The 18,943-nt window shown below is 46.1% G+C and overlaps 1 protein-coding gene across 1 annotated transcript in view; it reads right to left on the bottom strand.

Annotated features, from left to right (window-relative positions):
• EHHADH (enoyl-CoA hydratase and 3-hydroxyacyl CoA dehydrogenase) overlaps nt 1-18,943 on the bottom strand; it is a 246,494-nt gene that overhangs the window by 185,159 nt on the left and 42,392 nt on the right. The window contains exon 2 of the mRNA XM_085648734.1: nt 11,055-11,158. Coding sequence (XP_085504860.1) covers nt 11,055-11,158 — 104 coding nt within the window. The remainder of the gene's footprint in view (nt 1-11,054; nt 11,159-18,943) is intronic.

The raw sequence follows: 18,943 nt of genomic DNA, 5'->3' as shown, positions 1-18,943 counted from the left end.
GGTTTAGGCAAATTGGTGCTTGTGTTCAGGTTTTTGGGCAGCCTGCCTATCAGTGCAAATTTCAATACATGAGCTATGGCTTGACTTTGGGAAATAAACATTGTGACACCTCTGCATACCCCAGGAAGTAGCTGCTCATGAATTGCTGCAGTCTGAGAGGGCATATGACTGCACTGAGTATGATCTGTTATGTGAATGCGTAGAGCGTGGCTAATTACCTGTGCGGGTATCCAGGCGCTGAGTAGGGCAGGCCTGCGGGGCGTGGGGGGGGGGGAGGCGAGGAGAGCATGCCTGTTTCGTCTGGCAGAGCCATGTCTTGAGGTTTCTTTGGAAGTCCATGAGGAAGGGGTGAGGTTCGGAGATGTTTCGGGGGCTTGTTCCAGGTCTTGGCTGAGGGGTTACGAGAAGGAGCGTCCTCTGCCTCTCGCCATCTGGAAAATGAAGCCTGCCCTCACTGTACTCACTTCATGACAGTAGGGTCTTTTTAAGTCTCTACCTTACTGAATTCAATCTTCTTAGTCAGGCTGTCTTATCTCCTGACTTCTCAGTCACCATCATATGGGAAATCCTCACCCTCTCCACACATTCTGGGGATCCTATTGGTACATCGTCTTTCCACTGGCAGGCAAGGCCCTGCCTCACCTGTCAGTGTCACACTAAAGGAAAGAGTGGAGGTACTGATCTGGGCCTGGATTCCAGACACCCGGACCTTTCTTATGGTCTACAATGAACAATGTTCCCCAAAATATATTCCCAAGAACTTCTACCCTGGGAATACATTTATAAAGGCCTCTTAAGAATAAACTGACCTGTAACCTGCTTTTAACCTGCAATCCCGCTATGCACTCTCCAACTCAGAGCTGATCTGTAAACTTCAAACATCCAACCAGTGTATAATTTGTGCAAGAAGGAGGGCTAGTGCCCGAAGTTCTGCTCAGAAGCCAGTGGACGGGGCAATTAAAGGTCGGCGTGCCGAATACCAAGGCTGATATTCTTTAATTCACCACAAGACACCCCCTGCCTCTTTTTCTCTCTCTTGCAGGGTCCTGCTTCCTTCTTTTGTGACGGTTTTGCCGTCATTCCGTTCTGTGTGCTTTTCCCGCTCTTGCACTTGGTAATCATCTGATGCGATAAATAAGTACCAGTACCATAAATAAGTACCGTGGCCCCCACCGGCTCAAATTAAACACTGCATCCAAACTTCCATGGACGGCCTCACACAGTGACTCATCACAGATTAATTGTGTAACATTATCTCCCGGACCACAACACAGCTGATAGTCATGTAACAATATTCAGACAAAACGTAAACAGCAAGCCGCATTATGCAGGTGTCTATGCTGAGAAAACACGGGACTAAGAAAACAAGAGACGCAGTGCAGCTGAAGCGCTACTGCTTCAGGTAGGTGCCTCCCTTGCACTAACAACCACATGTTTGCATCTCTGGCGCTCCATTACTACCAAGTAATCTCATCTCTCTGCACAGTCAGTAACCCAGATACCTGCTTTGCTATTGTTTGAACTGCGGTCCGAATCCCCCTTCTCTTGCACAGTGCCTCCCCACCTGAATATATCTTGTTTCGTTACGTTCGATATGAATTTCAGTTCAATTTAATAAGCCCTAGACTCCATGTCGGGTTCTTTCAGCCTCCCTGCTTAGCCCTACTCTCCAGGTACAGCTGAAATTTACAACACCTGATTCCGTTCTACTATTTACTACTACGAATGATAATAATAAGTTCAGTTGTTTTATGTAGCACCGCATATTGCAGTGTTGCCACTATTTAAAAAATGGAAATAGAGGTTTTTAATTCTACCCACGTCAATGTCACTCAGTTTACCTCAGGAAGAGGCGCAGGGATTTGTGACCACACTAATGTCAGCAGCAAACCTTGAATCGCCGAGCCATTTCACTAGTTCTCGGAGTAGTGATAACTGTCTTTCTTGCTGGTTTATTCCTGGGCAGCAGGTCTGTCTGTGTTTCAGTTCTGCTTTAGTGTAGCAAAGGCTTCTGTGCTCATCTCTACTTGCGACGACCCCTGCTTAACTACTCATTTCTTATCTGTGTGTCATCGCCAGTGCTATGTTCCCACTTGGTTTTAATGTTGCAAGACATTTTGGCTAACGACAATTCTGAAATTCTAGTCACGTCAACAATAGTATTCCCCATTATTACAATTATAATATTTTTTATATTGTAAGCGAACTACGTGGCTATGAGCAGAGGTCGAATGGCATTAAAGGAGCACGGGAACTCTGATGCTGTGTGCAAATGAAGGAAGGGTGAAATGACACAATATTCAGAAACTTTCTTTCCAACTAACTACATATAAAATAACACACAGCTTGAATGAAAGATAAATGCAAGTGAAGTTAATCAGTGGGAAATGCACTACATACATTATGAAGCCTCTTTTAGTTAATGCATTGTGTCTGCGTGTGGAACCAGACAGCAACAGAATTGAATCCTGGATGAAGCAGTGGAGAATAGTGACTTGTGTATATTTAGTGCTACAGGGTCTCAGTCTGACAGAAAGTACTGTGAATATGTAAGTCATTATTTTAAACTTGCACCACACACCGTCAAGGGCATAACATAGGCCCCCCGCATCCCCCCCCCCCCCAGCACGGGGGGGGCCCAACCTCCAGGGGGCCCCCTCAGCACTGCACTTCGGCAGGGGAGCTCCTGATAGAGTCCGGTGGGGGCCCCTCCACGTACCTTGTAGGGGGGCCCCCTCAATTATCGTTACGCCACTGCACACAGTAGAAGATAGGCTGATACAAAATGCACAAAAAGGTTTAAGGGGAAAAAAAGGCTTCTAAAATAAAGATTTTAGTAATACCCAGACTGTACGAAGTGTAATTTTTTTTATAACTGTCCTTTAAAAGAACACACTTCAAAGCTCAGCTGGAAACTCCCTTTCAATACCCCTCAAAGAGAGTAAATCTGTGTCATCAGGAAGCTTCATGTGATTACGTCAATTAAAGGCAATACCAACTCCCAAGCACCGTTTACATTTGCAGATTAACCAGTTGCGCAGATTTACATTTCTTTCAGGCAAGCACGCACCCTGGCAAGAAGGCTTGTTCAGCTCTGCCCCCCCTCAGTTTTACAGCACATGACTCCCTGCCTTATGCTCCAGCTCAATCATTTCAACTGTCGGAACTGACCGTCCCACAACAAACATTAGCAAAGCCAATAGGTTTCACCTATGCGAGATCCATAGACTTTGTCAATGATTTTTAAAAGCTGCACAGCAGTGTGAGCTGCTGTACTTCATAGCTTAAAGTTAAAAAGAATGTATATGAAGTGGCCAGACCGCGTCATAGCGCTTTGTTGTACTTTAAGCTATGCATGTGCAAAGAAGTTAACATTGTTATTTTTCCTACTGCTCTATGCACATAGGGTCCTATCGACAGTTTCTCCCTGACTCTGTAAAATGTATAATGTACACATTTGCACTGTAAACATACTTCACAGAAGCAAGACCAGGTGTAAGTGTGCACTTTAGACATGGATGATGTACCCAGTGCATGCACGTGTATTCCCCGGTGTCGGTGCACGCGCAGACCTCTCAAGTAATCCCTTGTCTGAAACTGGCAGCTCGCCCGTATTTTTGCTGATGGCCCTTCAAGTACTTGTTTGTTTGTAGGTCTCGCGAGCCAAAGGCTCGAAGAGACATTTTGTATGTGGGCTCCAAAAAGTGCTACCAGGCCAGCCTAGAGCTACAGTGCATGTGCGCGGGCGCGCGCGCCGCGCTTACTTTCACTTTCGTGGCCGCACGACCGCTTTGATCGCGATCGCGATTTCGCTTAATTTAAGGAAAGTGACGCACTAGTTTCATAAGCAAACATTTCTTAAATCTGCTCTCACACTAAAGCTCATAACCTTTTAACGTCAAATTACTTACAGAGCCAAAAGACAGCACTAAACTCTCTCAAAAAAATCCAACGCGATTGCTTGCCAAAATAATCATATGTGGTCGAGAGACCTGTGTATGCAAAACAACTTTCCTGTCCGTCCTGTGAAAACGCAAGTTAACTTTGTGTTTTCTTTTACGAGCAAACGTCATGCAGTTAACAACACTCTGATGACTTTTACCAACAAAGCAGGCCAAGTAATGACGAGATATGAGTCAGACTGAAAAGAATCCCCAGGTAGGATACCGCTCTGCCCGATTCCACTGACATAGTGTTTCTGGACCGGAATTTACCAGCCAAAAAATCTGCCTTTAAAAATCGTATGAGAAACGCGCTGCAAGCCCAGCTCGTCCCTGCCCCTGTCTTGTTTTTCATTGTTGCAAATAATGTTCTGTACATCCCTGCGCCACGGAAAGGCTTCTTTTCAGGCTACGCCAGCATTAATAAAGTAAGCGAGACGGGGCTCGGCTATTATCTGGCGAAACGTCACGGGGCCCTAACTGTATTTTTAATAAAACGGACGGCCAGCTATTCCTAGAAACGGAAATACTTTGTGTATTATAGATAATGTGTGATTTTTCGATTACACTAAATATGTAATCGTGTAGACAGCTTGAGAGAGGGAGCTAATCTCCTCTACACGGCAAATGAATGCTGAACCCTCACTGAACTATCATTTATAAATGCAATGTCACGTTCACAGCTCTCTGAACCGCAGCATTCTTCTACAGTCTACTCTGCTTGGCTCCTTGAGGTAAGCCTGGGGTGGATAGACAATGGCGTTTGCCCCCCTTATGGCCAAATCAACAGTTTCATGCTGCCTGTCAAATACTTTTCAGGAACTGATCTGCAACAACATGTATGGAGGCTGGAAAATAAAGAACAGCAATACTACCACTTTTTATACATACTGGAATAGCGAAAATATATGCCGAATGTAACTAGAACAAGCATTTCAATGCAATAGGTGTTCCATTTACGCGAGTTTGAGCTATTGACATTGCAAATAACAATGCCTTTTATTTTTGTTTTCGTTTTAAAAACGTACATAAAAGGCATTGTCATTTACAATGCCAATAGCTTAAACTTGTGTAACTGCGAGACCTATTGCATTGCAAATGCTTGTTCCTCTTTGAATGCAGCGCTGGCAGTAAAAGTGATACTGGCTAACACGAGTCAATTTAGAAGTCTAGCAAAGTGCGGTACCTTGCGGAGAGAATTGGAGAGTGGCAGCGCACAATGTGAATCTGATGTAGAGTTACAATGTAGTGACTTGGGGTACTCACTAAGCATAAAGAGAGAAAGTCCCTTGCCCAGCATTACAGACACAGGCTAAGGAATATGGCCGGCCTGTGCAGAAAGGCAGGTCGAACGGCATTACTTGTGGGCTCAAGCCATCTCACTGCATCAGAGCCGGCTTTAGCGCTGGTGGTGCTCAGTGCGACAATGTTTGTTAGGACCCCCCAATGACCACCTCCGCCACAAATTCCTCCACTATCATCCTTTCACAGTGCCTCACAAGTCTCCACAAGCACTCTCTTTCAGATGCATTTAATCAGCTTTATAGCACCACTCATACCAGTATAGGGTTTCAGAGCACTTTACATCACACAGATTAGAGACAATCAATCATACGTGTGTAAATCTGTGTAAGGGAAATGTTACAACAGACAAATCACAAGAAGAAGAGAACAAGGCGTAGGAGTCATGTTATCCATACTGGTTGGCACTATAGTTTAAGAGTGCTTGGTGTGGAGAAGCACAAACTTAGAATTTAAAATGTAAAACCATGGTTAAGGGGTCTCTTTAATAATAAGAACTGATTTCTACCCAATTAACCCATTTTGCAACATTAGGTTAATGAAAGACGGTAAAACAAAAAACTCATAACGCTCTACCTATACCGTGCCGTTTTCATGCAGCTCTTTGATGACAGTTTATTGCTCACTGTTCTACATTAGGACTATAACTTACAAAAAGCAAGTAACAAAAGGATCTCTCTGACAAAAGTAGTAACCCACTGACCTATTTACATTATATGCACCTTGTGATCTGCATGGTGCGCATACTTTGCAGCAGGTATATTAACCCTCTGCGCCACCTTATCAGGAGTCAAAACTTCCACTAGACAAAACTCCAATCTCCCTTTCTCTCCTGGAAGAACATTAATCCACAGAGTTATTTTGATTTGTTTTTATTGTGGCTGAAAATTGCTGGAAGCAAAGAATGCAGCAGCGGGTGCTTTTGAAACCATTTTATACAGCGCCCCCACACGAAGTCGGCACCCGGTGCTGTGGCACCGGTCGCACCGCCCTAGAGCCGGCCCTGCACTGCATCCTGCTAGAGACTGTTAGGAGTACTGTCTCTCAAAGTCACTGGTGTGGAGTGAGAATTCCCCAGGGTACTGAGTCATATCCTAAAGAGGTAGGGTGTTTTGTGAGCTTCTTAGTACAGCCTATACAATATATCCTTTTAGGCAATATATGGGATACAGCGCTGTAATGCACCATCTTTCCCCATTTACACAAGGATTTCGGCTAATACCCTAGACACCCCCCAACAAAACCCCCACCTCACTAGCCCTAATTGCAACTAGGACAATGCCCTGAATGTGCTATCACCCAACATGCAGAGCTCCCGGGTAGAATGATATTTCTTTAGGATGGGAACTTACTGTAATGCAGAATTATAATGTGACTTGGCATGCTGAAGATAAGCAACTTTGTACTGTAAAAGGTTCATGAAGCAGTGACAGTATGATGTGTACTCTGTATTGACCACTGGAATGTCTTTTCCTGTAGTTTTTAGATCTCGCCTAGCAACGCAGCGCATGCGATGCTCATCTTGGCGAGATCTATTGTTGCTGGTTTTGTGGGCGAAAGGGGGCAAGACATGTGCACGCGTGTTAAAGACAGGACATGTGTACGCATGGGTCTCTAACAGCTTAGCTTAAGACACTGCAGATGTGCGCGTACGGGTGACAGGAGATGTGCACGTGTACGACTCTGCTCGGTTGCTCCCTCTCTCTTTCCGTGTCTGTGCGCACGCAGGACAAAACATATGCACGCGCTCTGCTTCCGTTGTTAAGGACAAAACATATGCACGCGCTCGTCTCTCCTTCCGTGTCTGTGCGCACGCAGGACAAAACATATGCGCGCGCTCTGCTTCCATTGTTAAGGACAAAACATATGCACACGCTCTGCTTTCGTTGTTAAGGACAAAACATATGCACACGCTCTGCTTTCGTTGTTAAGGACAAAACATATGCACGCGCTCTTTCGGTAGCTTGTTTATACTTACACTGTCACTTTTAATGACGGAGTGCCTGTTTGCAGGTCCAACGCAGCCCTAAATAAAAGCCTCGCAAATAACAGCCCACGCGCCGCGCACCCTGTCCACAGACCCCAGCGCGCGATGGCAGCCTTCAGATTAGCAACGCTCCCCTGGACGCGGGCGAGGCATAACATCCTCCAGTTTAAAACACATTAGTCCTTTTCAGGGAACGGTCAAAATGCACGTATCCCCCCCTCCGAAGCCCCTCGCTCAGCTGACCAAATGGCCAGGACAATACGCTTAAAAGCCTCGCTTGTTCCTCGTGTTCAGCTTGACTGGCTCCACTGCACGGGCAGGCCATTAAACCCTGCAGAGGTGTCAGGACGGCTCACTGTCACGCGTCCCTCTCGTCCCCCTTGTTTTTAGTGGCGTCCAACACTGCAGCCTGACGACATGGGGGCCTGGTACATAAGTGGTATTACACAAGTCAGCCTCCACCTTGGAAAAATGAAAAGCGGACTCGAGCCCTTTGGGAGTTCAACTTAAGTACTGAAAGTTACCGGGAGTGCACTAACTCACCATGCTACTGCACCACAAATATGTGAACGTTTAGTCTGTTGGTCACCCAAAAACGTCAGCAGTATATGTATTAACTCACTAAGCGGTACCTCACGTATATTAACATTTAACCTGCAGGTTATATACTGATGATTCCAATATGCTCTTTAACTCACTAACCTATATCACCAGTATGTTAACAAGGTGTGGCTTAACAGCTAGGGCGGCCAACTTTGAAGCTGGGGAACCAGGTTCGAGTCTGGGAGGCTCAAGCATCCTGTGTTTTTGTGCAAATCACTTAATCTCCCCGTGCCTAGAAATCAATGTGTCCCTCTGTAATACACCTGGTGCAGCGTTCTCATACCTCCGGGTCGAGTTCGCAATATAAAACTACCCAAAAAAAAAACATATAACCTTTAGGTTATACACTTATCGCTCCAGCAGGTGCACTAACCACAGCGCAGATTTGTAGCGCGACACACAGGCATTCCAAGGGCGCCTGTTCCCAGCACTTCCCCCTCCTCTCCCACTTGTTTGGGCTTTGCGTACCTAAGACTCCTCAAGCCTACAAACTCCCGACGCCGTCACATAAGGGGTCTGTTTAATCTCTAAAACGGGTGCTGTCTGGATGTCCTACTTACTGAGAGAACATTCTAGAGCCAAGGGTCACACGGCAGCTATAAACGCAATGATTTACGCCACAGGGAAGACAAACGGGTTATTTGACTTGAGGGGGGAAGGAAAACAGAACATTCCCTGCTGTTGCGCTAAATGGAGTAGGAATAGTAATTTATACTATTCCTAAGTCCAGCGCGCCATCTAGCACAAGTCGTAGAAACAACTTGCGATGTAAAGCCATGCGTGGTAACAACACGGACGATGTAACGTCCACGTTGTAACCTACTGCGGGATAATGGATGGCGTACTAACGTCATACATTCGTTTGCCACACCTCCAAAATGGAAGGAAAGGCGTTCCTCAATATCTTATGCGATGTGAACCTTCACTGATAATATGGGACAGGTGTAGGGGTGAATGCTGTGCTTTTTTCACTTTGATGCCGAACCACAGTGCAATTGAGTGAACTTTCATTTTTTTGCTCAGCAGATACAGAATGCGTGCCCAGGGAATGGGTATTACAAAAGAGTGTGCACTAAAAACACCTGCTGAGCTCCCGGGACACTTTAGTAATAGTGCCATCAGGGTACTCATGCACCCACTCACCCAACCAGACACTCTCACAGCCACTCACAGACCCATTCAGACACTCATGCATCAACTCACAGACCCACTCAGACACATACACCCACTCAGAAACTCATGCACCCACTTACAGAACCACTGAAACTCTCTCACACCCACTCACAGACCTACTCAGAGACTTACCCACTGACTCACAGACCCACTCAGAGACTTACACACACTCACAGACCCACTCAGAGATTCACTCGCCCACTCACTCACAGACTGACACACACACACAGAGGCACTCGCCTATATATGATTGTTAGATGCTAGCAATTTATCTTGGCAGGCACATTTTTAGATGGTCAGTTTACTTCAATTGCTAGAGGTTTGTTAGAGCTACATACTTCGATGGACAATAGCCTTAGAGGAAGGTGCCCACATTGCATCAAAGGTGTTGTGTGAGGCTGAATATATCGTAGAGCAATATTGCACAATGCTGAAATCCTTCAATGGTATGACCTTGCACAGCTTTTAATGCATTCGACTTGAGCTGCGACTGCCTAGAATTGTTTATAAATATTATGCTCAAATCGTAAGAACATTTTATCATTTATATGTGGCTCCAGCAGGATTCCTAACCTCTGTGAATTAACAAGTGAAATAAGGGGAACATTTTAATTGTAGTCGTTTAGCTAATGGCAATCTGATCATGTTAAATCTCACGAGGCAGAAGATGTGGGATTGTGCCTCACTAGCATCTTTGAAAACATGATTGAAATTGGAGTTTGCAAAGTGGAGCTTTCAGGCAGATCTGATGAACTTTACTTGGAATAAACATAGTTTTACGTGGGCCTGACTGACTGCTGGTCAGAAAATTACACAATTTTAAGACTCGGCTACAGACCCTTTTAGATGGCTGTTGTTGAAGGCCTGTTATCTCCAATATTTAAAAACATACACATATAGTGAGCGCTGGTCAGCCCTTGGGTCTTAATTTGATGACTTTCCTGTCCGTCTTATTCTCTGCATTTTATGTAATTGTTTTCTTCACTATTCTACATACATACATAACCATGTGCTATTTTGATGACTTGTGTGCATCCACTGCTGGCAGCAGCGAACTATATATTTTTTTAGATTTTTTTTTAGATTTTTTAGCACTGCAAGGGAGTGCATTTCTCTCCTTGTCATTGCTTGCCCCCCCCCTCAATGTTTAATTTTGTATTTACTCGTTTATTTTTTTAAATAAACTTTTTTTGCGAGAGCCCTGGTAGGTGCTCTCTGCGATCAGGCAGCTCGGTCCTTGCTCCCTGACCCTCACCCTGGCTCATCCATTGCTCCCTCTGCCAATCTATTTTCTATGTATGTATTTATGTATTTATTTATCTATTTTACAAACACACACTTTTCTTGAGGGTCTGGCAGTTGCACATTTCTGCCAGGATACTCGTTTCATGCTCTTTCACCCTGCACCTCAACTTGCTAATTGCTCTCTTACACCTTCATCTCCACTTTCCAATCCATTTTTTATCCATTAAAATACACATTTTGGTCAAGAGGCTGGCAGCTACTACTGCCAGGCCGTTTGCTTCTTTTTTGTGCTTGCATGCATGCTTTCTAGGTCTCGCCTACCCTGAGAGCTTTAGAAGTCTGGTTGCGAAAAGCCTTCTGTGCAACCTACCAAAAACAACTCACAGTGGGATTAGTGCCAGCTCATTGCTTATCACTGGTTAGTTTATTATCATTATTTGCTTCCTAGTGGATGGCGTGTCTTCCTCTTCTTGTGATTCCCATCCTTTTGATTGATCATTATCATTCCACTGCTCACGTTTAAGGAAATACTTGTTTACAACACAACTTTGTCAAATTCATAACATTTCTGAAGAAACACCACTGCCTCATGCCTAAGCCTGATTATCAGCTGATATTCAGATTTTGTCTTCACTACATGACTTCATTGTGTCACTGATTTTTAATCTTCTACATTACCTCTATAACTCCACCCTCAGAGTGCTCTCAGGTAACCACAGACTGCATTTGTGCTACACAAAAATAATCAAAAGACCAAATTAAATCTCCAAAAAATTTTTTGAAAGTGCATGTTATACATTTACCTGCACTGAACTTGCCATTTTCTCCACAGATAACAATGGCTTTTACAGCAGGGTCGAGCTTTACTTCCTTCAGCACTTTCAAAATAGACGCTGCAACCTGTCGACTAATAAAACAAACAAATCAAAAAGTAGCGTAGTCAATGATATCCTAATTCTGACCCTAGCAGGATCACGTACAACCTTTCCAAAATACTGACATGCTTCTTTTGTCAAGGCAGCCAAATTATTGAATTATCGCGGCTGGAATATTATCAAGAAAATATTCCTTCCACACAACAGAAAACTGGAAGGAAGCCCGTTTTGTATGAGGGCTGCTGCTGCTGTAGGGTGTTCTGCTTGGATTAAAGACTGAACAAATCATTTGGAAAAGTATTTTGAAGAATTGAGAGAGTATTTAAAGCCAGCCTCAACAGAAATGGTGAGCATGAACAGCCCACAAACTATGAGAAAAAAAGAATAGTCGAGAACACACACTTTACCTTTTCAGCCACCATTTCATTAACAGATATTTTACATGCACTGTTTCTAAATATATATAAGGCCTGATGTAGAAATAGATGGTAACAAACATATCAGAAAAAAACAGGTAATGGAATTTCTTCCATAAACTTCAGTTTCTAAGGAGATATTGTTGGTGCCATGCTACAGAGCAGAATCTTATGGTGAAAATAAAAATGAAGAGGACTACGGATGCATTTTCGAGGATTTAACCAATCAACAGTTATTGAGCAAATCAAATATGGCATATGAACTAAATCAAACATTTTTTTTTTCATTGTGTGCAATACTGATACAAAGATTCTTGAATAAGACATCTGCAAAATGCATAAATTGACCGCATTGAATTATTAATTGTGGAAGCAAATTCTACCAATAGTAATTCAATGCATTAAATTAATATGGAAGTTAAGCAAATGTAATGTTTATACTGCATTATTGTAGTGGTATGAATGAGGGAGGCGAGACAGGTTACTTGGTAGAACTGAGCCTTTTATTAACTCCAGTAAATATTACGGCCCACGAGGAGCAGCGGGTGAAACAACCGCCGGCTAGCGTCCTCGCGCTCTTTCTGTCCTCCTCCCGCCGCCCCCTGACGTCACAGCCATCCTCGACGTCGGATTGGCCAGTGACGTCAGGAGGCAACATACAAGGGAAAGAGGACTGTCCTCTGCGTCGCAAGACTAGTACGTTACCTCACGTACAACATCTCCCTTTCTTAACAAATTGAGAAATATACATAACTTTATCTCATAACAAAATCTTCGAACCTCTTGGGAGCCCTGATATGCCTTGTTGGTCTGCGGGGAGTGACATACAGGGTGGACCCCCCGCCGCTAGTGCCCGTACCATCTTGGCTTGCACTCATTACATCATGACTGTCACTCCTCACAGATTTAGGACTGCTATCACTACGGCCTTCGGTATCCCCTAGGCCGTGCCACGTATTCTCCCACCGGTCTGCACTTCCGTGTCCAGTTCGCCCTCGTACAGGAGGCGTATCACCACTCATACCATCACCAGTGGCACCATCATTGTCTTCTTGAACCTGCCACTCGTACACACTATCATCGCTCTCGGCCTCGCGCACCTGGTTGCCTCTCATGAGGATTTCCTCTTGGCCTGCCTTGAGCCTGACAATGTCGTCCTTGCTACGCCATCCCCCTCCTTCCAAACAGACAGCTCCCTTTGTCACTCCTTGAACACGTGCAGGGGTCTGAAATACAGATTCTCCTTTCATCCCCTTGGTTGGTTTCTTCACCAATACCCAATCCCCCTGCACTACATCTTTAACTTTGGCTCTGTTTACCATATCTGCATACCGTTTGTTGCTTTCCTGTTTAGCCACAATTCTTTCTTTGACTCTCAACCTCTCATCAGGTATATTCTCAGGTTCCTCCCTCATGTCATACCACTTATTAAATTTGGGAGTAAGCTCACTCATACACCTTCTCCCTCTCATCAGGTAAAACGGAGTGTGCCCCGTGACTGCATTAGGCGTGTTGTGGAAAGTGTGCACCTTGTCCGCCAGAAATGCTTTCACATCTAAGTTGGAGGCAACCGCCTGTTGCACACCCTCCTTCAAGAATCTATTCATCCGCTCGACCTGCCCATTGCTCTTAGGGCTGTAGAGCGGGGTCTTCTCCTGCTTGATTCCCAATCTGGCCAGGAAGTCCTTCATCTGCCTGGAGACCAGTTGGGTGCCGTTGTCGGACACCAAAACCTTCGGCTGACCCTCACTAGCGAAAATCTTCTTCAGCTCCTTGATTACTCGTTCAGTGGTAACCTCCCTGACGAACTTGTAGTGGATCCACTTGGAGAAGTAATCCGTGAGAACAATGAGATGTCTGCAGTCGTCTGGCAGCAGGGTAAACGGGCCTGCGAAGTCAATGGCAACCTTGATCCATGGACCGGCAGGAATGTCCACCAGTTGCAGCGTCCCTTTTGCCGTCTTCCAATGCTTGTCGGCCCTTAAACACGGTCCGCATCGATCAATAAAACTGCCGACGTTGCTGCACATCCCTGGCCACCAGTAGTATTGCTTGAGGAGATTCTTCGTGGCAGTACCGCCCGGGTGGCCCCTGTGAGCTATCCTGATTAGCTTTTCTCTCAACCCTTCCGGCGGCACAAACAGCTCATGTCTCTTCACGAAGCTGCCCTCGATGGTGAGTTCAGGGCTAACCTGTTGGAAACTCCTGAGAGCACCGTTCAAGTTCCGGATCGGGGGCCAACGAGCCGTCATATGGTCCATCACCCTACGAATAGTCATGTCCTTCTCCTGGGCCGTCAACCATTCTTCCTCAGAAATGGATCCCTCGCAAATGGCCGAAGCGTCCACCAGCGCCACCACGCACTCCGTGTCATCCAGGGAAACGTCCTCCTCGCCATTGACCGGCATGCGCGACAGGCAATCCGCCCTGCAATTGAGGCCACCCTTGATGTGTCTGATGACGAAGTGATATTCCTGCAGCTTGGACAGCAGACGTAGAAGCCTCGAGCTGGCTTTCCCGTTGCCGCGACCTTCGCCGTCCATCATGTAGATCAAGGGCTTGTGGTCAGTGACCAGTTCGAACTCCATACCCCACAGATAGTTCTTCAGTTTCTCCACGGCCCATACGCACGCGAGCGTCTCCCGCTCGATGATGCTCTAATGCTTCTCAGCGTCACTCAGTGACCGGGATATGAAAGCGACCGTGTTCTCCTTCTTCCCTTGGAACTGGCAAAACACCGCGCCGATACCCTTGGCGCTAGCGTCAACTGTGATCACGTTCCGGAATGCCTTGTTGTACGGCTGTAGCACTGGAGCCGCCACGATGGCCTGCTTGACAGATTCGAAAGCAGCCTGTTGGTCCTGCGCCCATGTAAATTTTTCGTTCTTCCTCAGCAGTTTCCTTAAAGGCTCCACCTTGGTCGCATATCCCTGCATGAATTTGGAGTAGTATTCACTGAGCTCCAGGAACGATCGCAAGGCGTCTTTGTCTCCGGGACATGGAGCATCACGTATGGCCCTCACCAAGTCATCTTTAGGCGCAATGCCCTCCGGGGTCAGCACGTGTCCTAAGTAGTCGATCTTGCCCTCCATGAACTTGCACTTGCACTTGTCCTTGGAGACCGTCATCCCTTTTTCTCGCAGCACCTCCAGCACTTTGCCCAGCAGCTCCAGGTGCCCCTCCTCATCCGCCGTGGGGACTAAAATGTCGTCCTGGAAGGCTTCAACGCCCTTCATGTCGCAGAAGAGCAGATCCATCAGTCTTTGGAAGACACCGGAAGCCAAAGCGAGGCCGAACGGGAGACGGACGTACCTGTACGCTCCGAATGGGGTAATAAAGGTGGTCAGTTTCTTGGAATCCTCCGTGAGGCACACCTGGTGGTACGCGGACTTCAGGTCTATCAAAGTGAAAAACCTTGATCCTGACGTGGAAGACAGGATCTCTTGAATGTTGGGCAGAGGATGGCAGTTCACCAGGATATTTCTGTTCAAGGATCGCAGGTCCACACACAGCCGAATGTCCCCTGTCCTCTTCTTCTTGGACACCACGATTGCGGACACCCACTCTGATGCGCCTGCTTCCTCTATCACTCCCTCCGACTTCAGCCTATCAAGAACAGCCTTCAGCTCCCCTCTGACAGATAGGGAAACCGACCTGACCTTGTGCTTTATCGGCACAGCATCCTCTTTCAATCGAATGGCGTGCACGAATCCTCTCACACACCCTACTTTGTTTTCAAAAACAGACTCAAATTTGCCGATGACCTCAGCCAAGCCCTCAGGCAAGTCATCCGGCTGCATGTAGTTGACCCAATCATCCCTCAGAACTATGGGATCGTCCACCCCCGGGACTAGCATCACCCCCAGCTTTGCCAGGTCCTTCCATCCCACCAGGCTCCTTCCTTTCTCAGCCACATAGATCTTCGTTCTCACTGTTCGCCCCCTGAAGGTGAGGGAGTCCCAGAAGTACCCCATCATCACTATGTCTTGCTCCCCAAAGGCCTTCGGATTCACATCCGTCTCATGCAATTGCACACCCTGCCATTTCAAATCATATGTCGTATCAGATATCAGGGTAATAGGGGAACCAGAATCAGCCGTAAATGGCAATTCAACTGCACCGATCAGGACAGAGCCAATAGGCCCCTTCACTCTACCATCCTCAGCATCAATGGACAGTACGATGTCCGCATCCGCATCCACATCACAATCGCTCACTGAGCTCACTTTCATGCCCCCACCAGGTCTCCTGGCCTTGCACACTGCCGCGAAGTGGCCCACCTCCCTGCACTTAGAACAGCTTTTGGACAGGGCCGGGCAGGTCCTGCTATCCGCTAAGTGGTCCCTCGACCCACATCTAAAACAAGCGAGCGGCCTCCTGCCCCCCCCTCTCTCACTCGCCGCCCTGTCTGAAGTCTTGGATGTACTTTTATGTCTGTCCTGCACATAGAACACATTAGAAGCCTGACTTGTGCTCGCAAGTTCCTTCGTGGACACCATGGAGCGTTCAACGGCCTTCGCAATGGCCACCACATCTTTCAGCGAAGGGTTCCTGCAAGAAAGCAACCGTTCCTGCACCTTCTTAGAATGGCAGTAGAACACCACCTGGTCCCTGAGATAGGTATCAGTCATCTCCGCGAATTCACAGTCTTGTGCCAAAACGCGTAGACAGGCAATATATTCCTCGATAGTCTCTCCCTCCTCTTGCTTCCGCAATGCGAATTTATGGCGCCCCACCATGATGTTACCCTCCTCAGAATATTGCAGTTCGAGCCGCTTAACCGCCTCCTGGTACGCATTCAGGGGGGCAAGGGCCCCCGGAGGGTCCGCATAAACCGGTAAGCTGTCGAAAACCTCCTGACCTGCTTTCCCCAACAGTCCGAATAGAAGCGACTTCTTCCGTTCGGGGCTATACCCCTCACCATCAATGGAGACGATGTAATTTTCAAATGCGCGCAGCCACCCCTTCCATTTCATACATGGCTTACTAGGGGAGTCCAGAAAGAGGGGCGGCACACAAATGTTGATAGGTTGCGCCATTGTCGGAGAGCAGGCACACGTGGAACAGGAGCGCAGCACACAGACAGCTCCCAGGCAGCTCAGAAGAACACCACCGGGTGCAGGAAGGCAGGTACCAGGCGCAGCAGCAAGCAGCCCTAGCCTTAGGCGACTGGAAGCACCAAGGAACAGCAGAAACAGCGCTCCCACCACAGCAGCTCACCAAAGGCAGCTCACGGGGTCGTCGGGGCGCAACAGCACATCATCAACAGCGGGCAGCAGCAGGCGGCACATCAGGGCTCACTGGCAGAGAGCCACGCATTCAGCAGGCAGGGGTAGAGACAAGGAGTCATCTGCGATGGAGTCCACCGCGCAGGAGAGAGCGCGGAGACATCGGCGCGCCGTACCAGCAACACAGGAACATCAGGCACGTCGGAAATCACACGTGGGCCGTAACGAAAGCTTTAACCCTCGTCGCCATTTGTAGTGGCATGAATGAGGGAGGCGAGACAGGTTACTTGGTAGAACTGAGCCTTTTATTAACTCCAGTAAATATTACGGCCCACGAGGAGCAGCGGGTGAAACAACCGCCGGCTAGCGTCCTCGCGCTCTTTCTGTCCTCCTCCCGCCGCCCCCTGACGTCACAGCCATCCTCGACGTCGGATTGGCCAGTGACATCAGGAGGCAACATACAAGGGAAAGAGGACTGTCCTCTGCGTCGCAAGACTAGTACGTTACCTCACGTACAACAATTATGTTTAGGAAAGTGGTTAAATTGACATAAGTAGGCCTAGTTGCGCTTCAATTATACTTTCAAATGTGTGTGATGTGCAAAGTTAGAAAACATTTCCTGCTTTCTCGTTTCGCTGTCTGTGCACCGAGAACCTGCAACAGTGACCTTCAGTATCAATTAATTGTAAGAAATCCAACTATCCGTATTGTCCTGCTTGCACTGTATCCACTAAGTTTCTCTGTGTGCATAATGTTCCTGAAGGAAGGAAAGTACAACTGTATTCAATGGAAGGCCATTTCTTTTGGCTGAAAGGAGGAGTTGTTTATATTTTGAATGTGCTTCTTTTTCTGTTGTAGGGCAGAATACAGGATTATCCAAAAGATGTAGAGCAACAGTAATTCTACCTTGTGATATGTTTCCTGTTTTCTTATTGGTTATCTCAATGTATCTTTATATCGAACCACACTGACCATAGCATAAAATGTATTGAAAAAAAGCTCTATTTGGGTTGCCAACCAAGAAACCTTCCTGGTCCCTTTAGAGAGAAGACTCCATGTTAGTCTGTTGGTTCTATCTATAGTTAGGATTTTCCTGTGCTCTTTTTTCTCTCTGAACTGAACAATCCATATGACAGAATGCTCTTTGATTCATTATTTGTTTTGTGGTTGACCATAAACAGTTTCTGTCTATTGATTAGATAGGAATTGGCTTCCACTGCATTCATGATTTACATTTATTTGCACATTGTGTATTTAAAATTCATCGACTAAACATTTCCTTTTTGCCTTCTGTAAATATTCTTTAGTTTTATTAAACCTACATGAATTGTAGTTTGAACCTTGTCTCATGTGGATTTTCCAATATGAATTCTCATATTTAAATTGTCCGGGTTTACATGAAGTATTAGGACTCTCGCCTTTTAAGACTCACTTATAGCCCCAATCCATCAATCAACCCTTTTAATGCTAAGAAACATTTTTTCTTAAATATAAACAATATTCTACCTAAATTCAAAGAAGCACCGAACAAAAGGGAATTAATATGACAGCATATCAACAGAACAAGATCTCATTGTTGCACAACTAGGAAGTATGCAGCTGGGGATAACTGGTGTGACCCTTTAAAATGACCTATTTGATTCACTTCCAGCAAAGAGCTAATTCAAATAGAAGATATAAAAATAGAGGACCTTCATGTTTGCCACATTGACGAATTCCTGAATGTCTGGCACACTTTCTAGCTCTTCAAACCCTTGAACAAAAAGATCCTCCAGGGATTCTGGTACTAATTCTTCCTGTCCCCAAGATTATAGGGCTCCAGATGTTGTCAGTAAAGCCAACTTGACCTTGTGGAAGTTCTCTTTTCTTGATAGAGATTACGCAAAGTGAGGTCATTAGGAAGCTGTAGACACCTGAAAGTTAACCATTTGAGCATCTCATGCCTGCTCTTGTGAAACTACTGCTTTGAGGCTGAGGAGAACAAATCTTACTGGGAATAAAAAAAAAATGCACACAAAAGGCTAAGGTTATATTATGCAAATTAATTTCTATCCACACCACTACTGCTCCAAAGACACTTTGCTGACAATAACTTGCTTTTAATTATGTAACCTTTCACTTCCAAACCCATAGCAAAAATTAAAATGCAAATTGTAATTATATACATATATTA

This window comes from Triturus cristatus, chromosome 3_2, assembly GCF_964204655.1.
Source record: "Triturus cristatus chromosome 3_2, aTriCri1.1, whole genome shotgun sequence".
NCBI classification, from domain to species: domain Eukaryota; kingdom Metazoa; phylum Chordata; class Amphibia; order Caudata; family Salamandridae; genus Triturus; species Triturus cristatus.
This window is presented reverse-complemented; position numbering and strand designations above follow the sequence as displayed.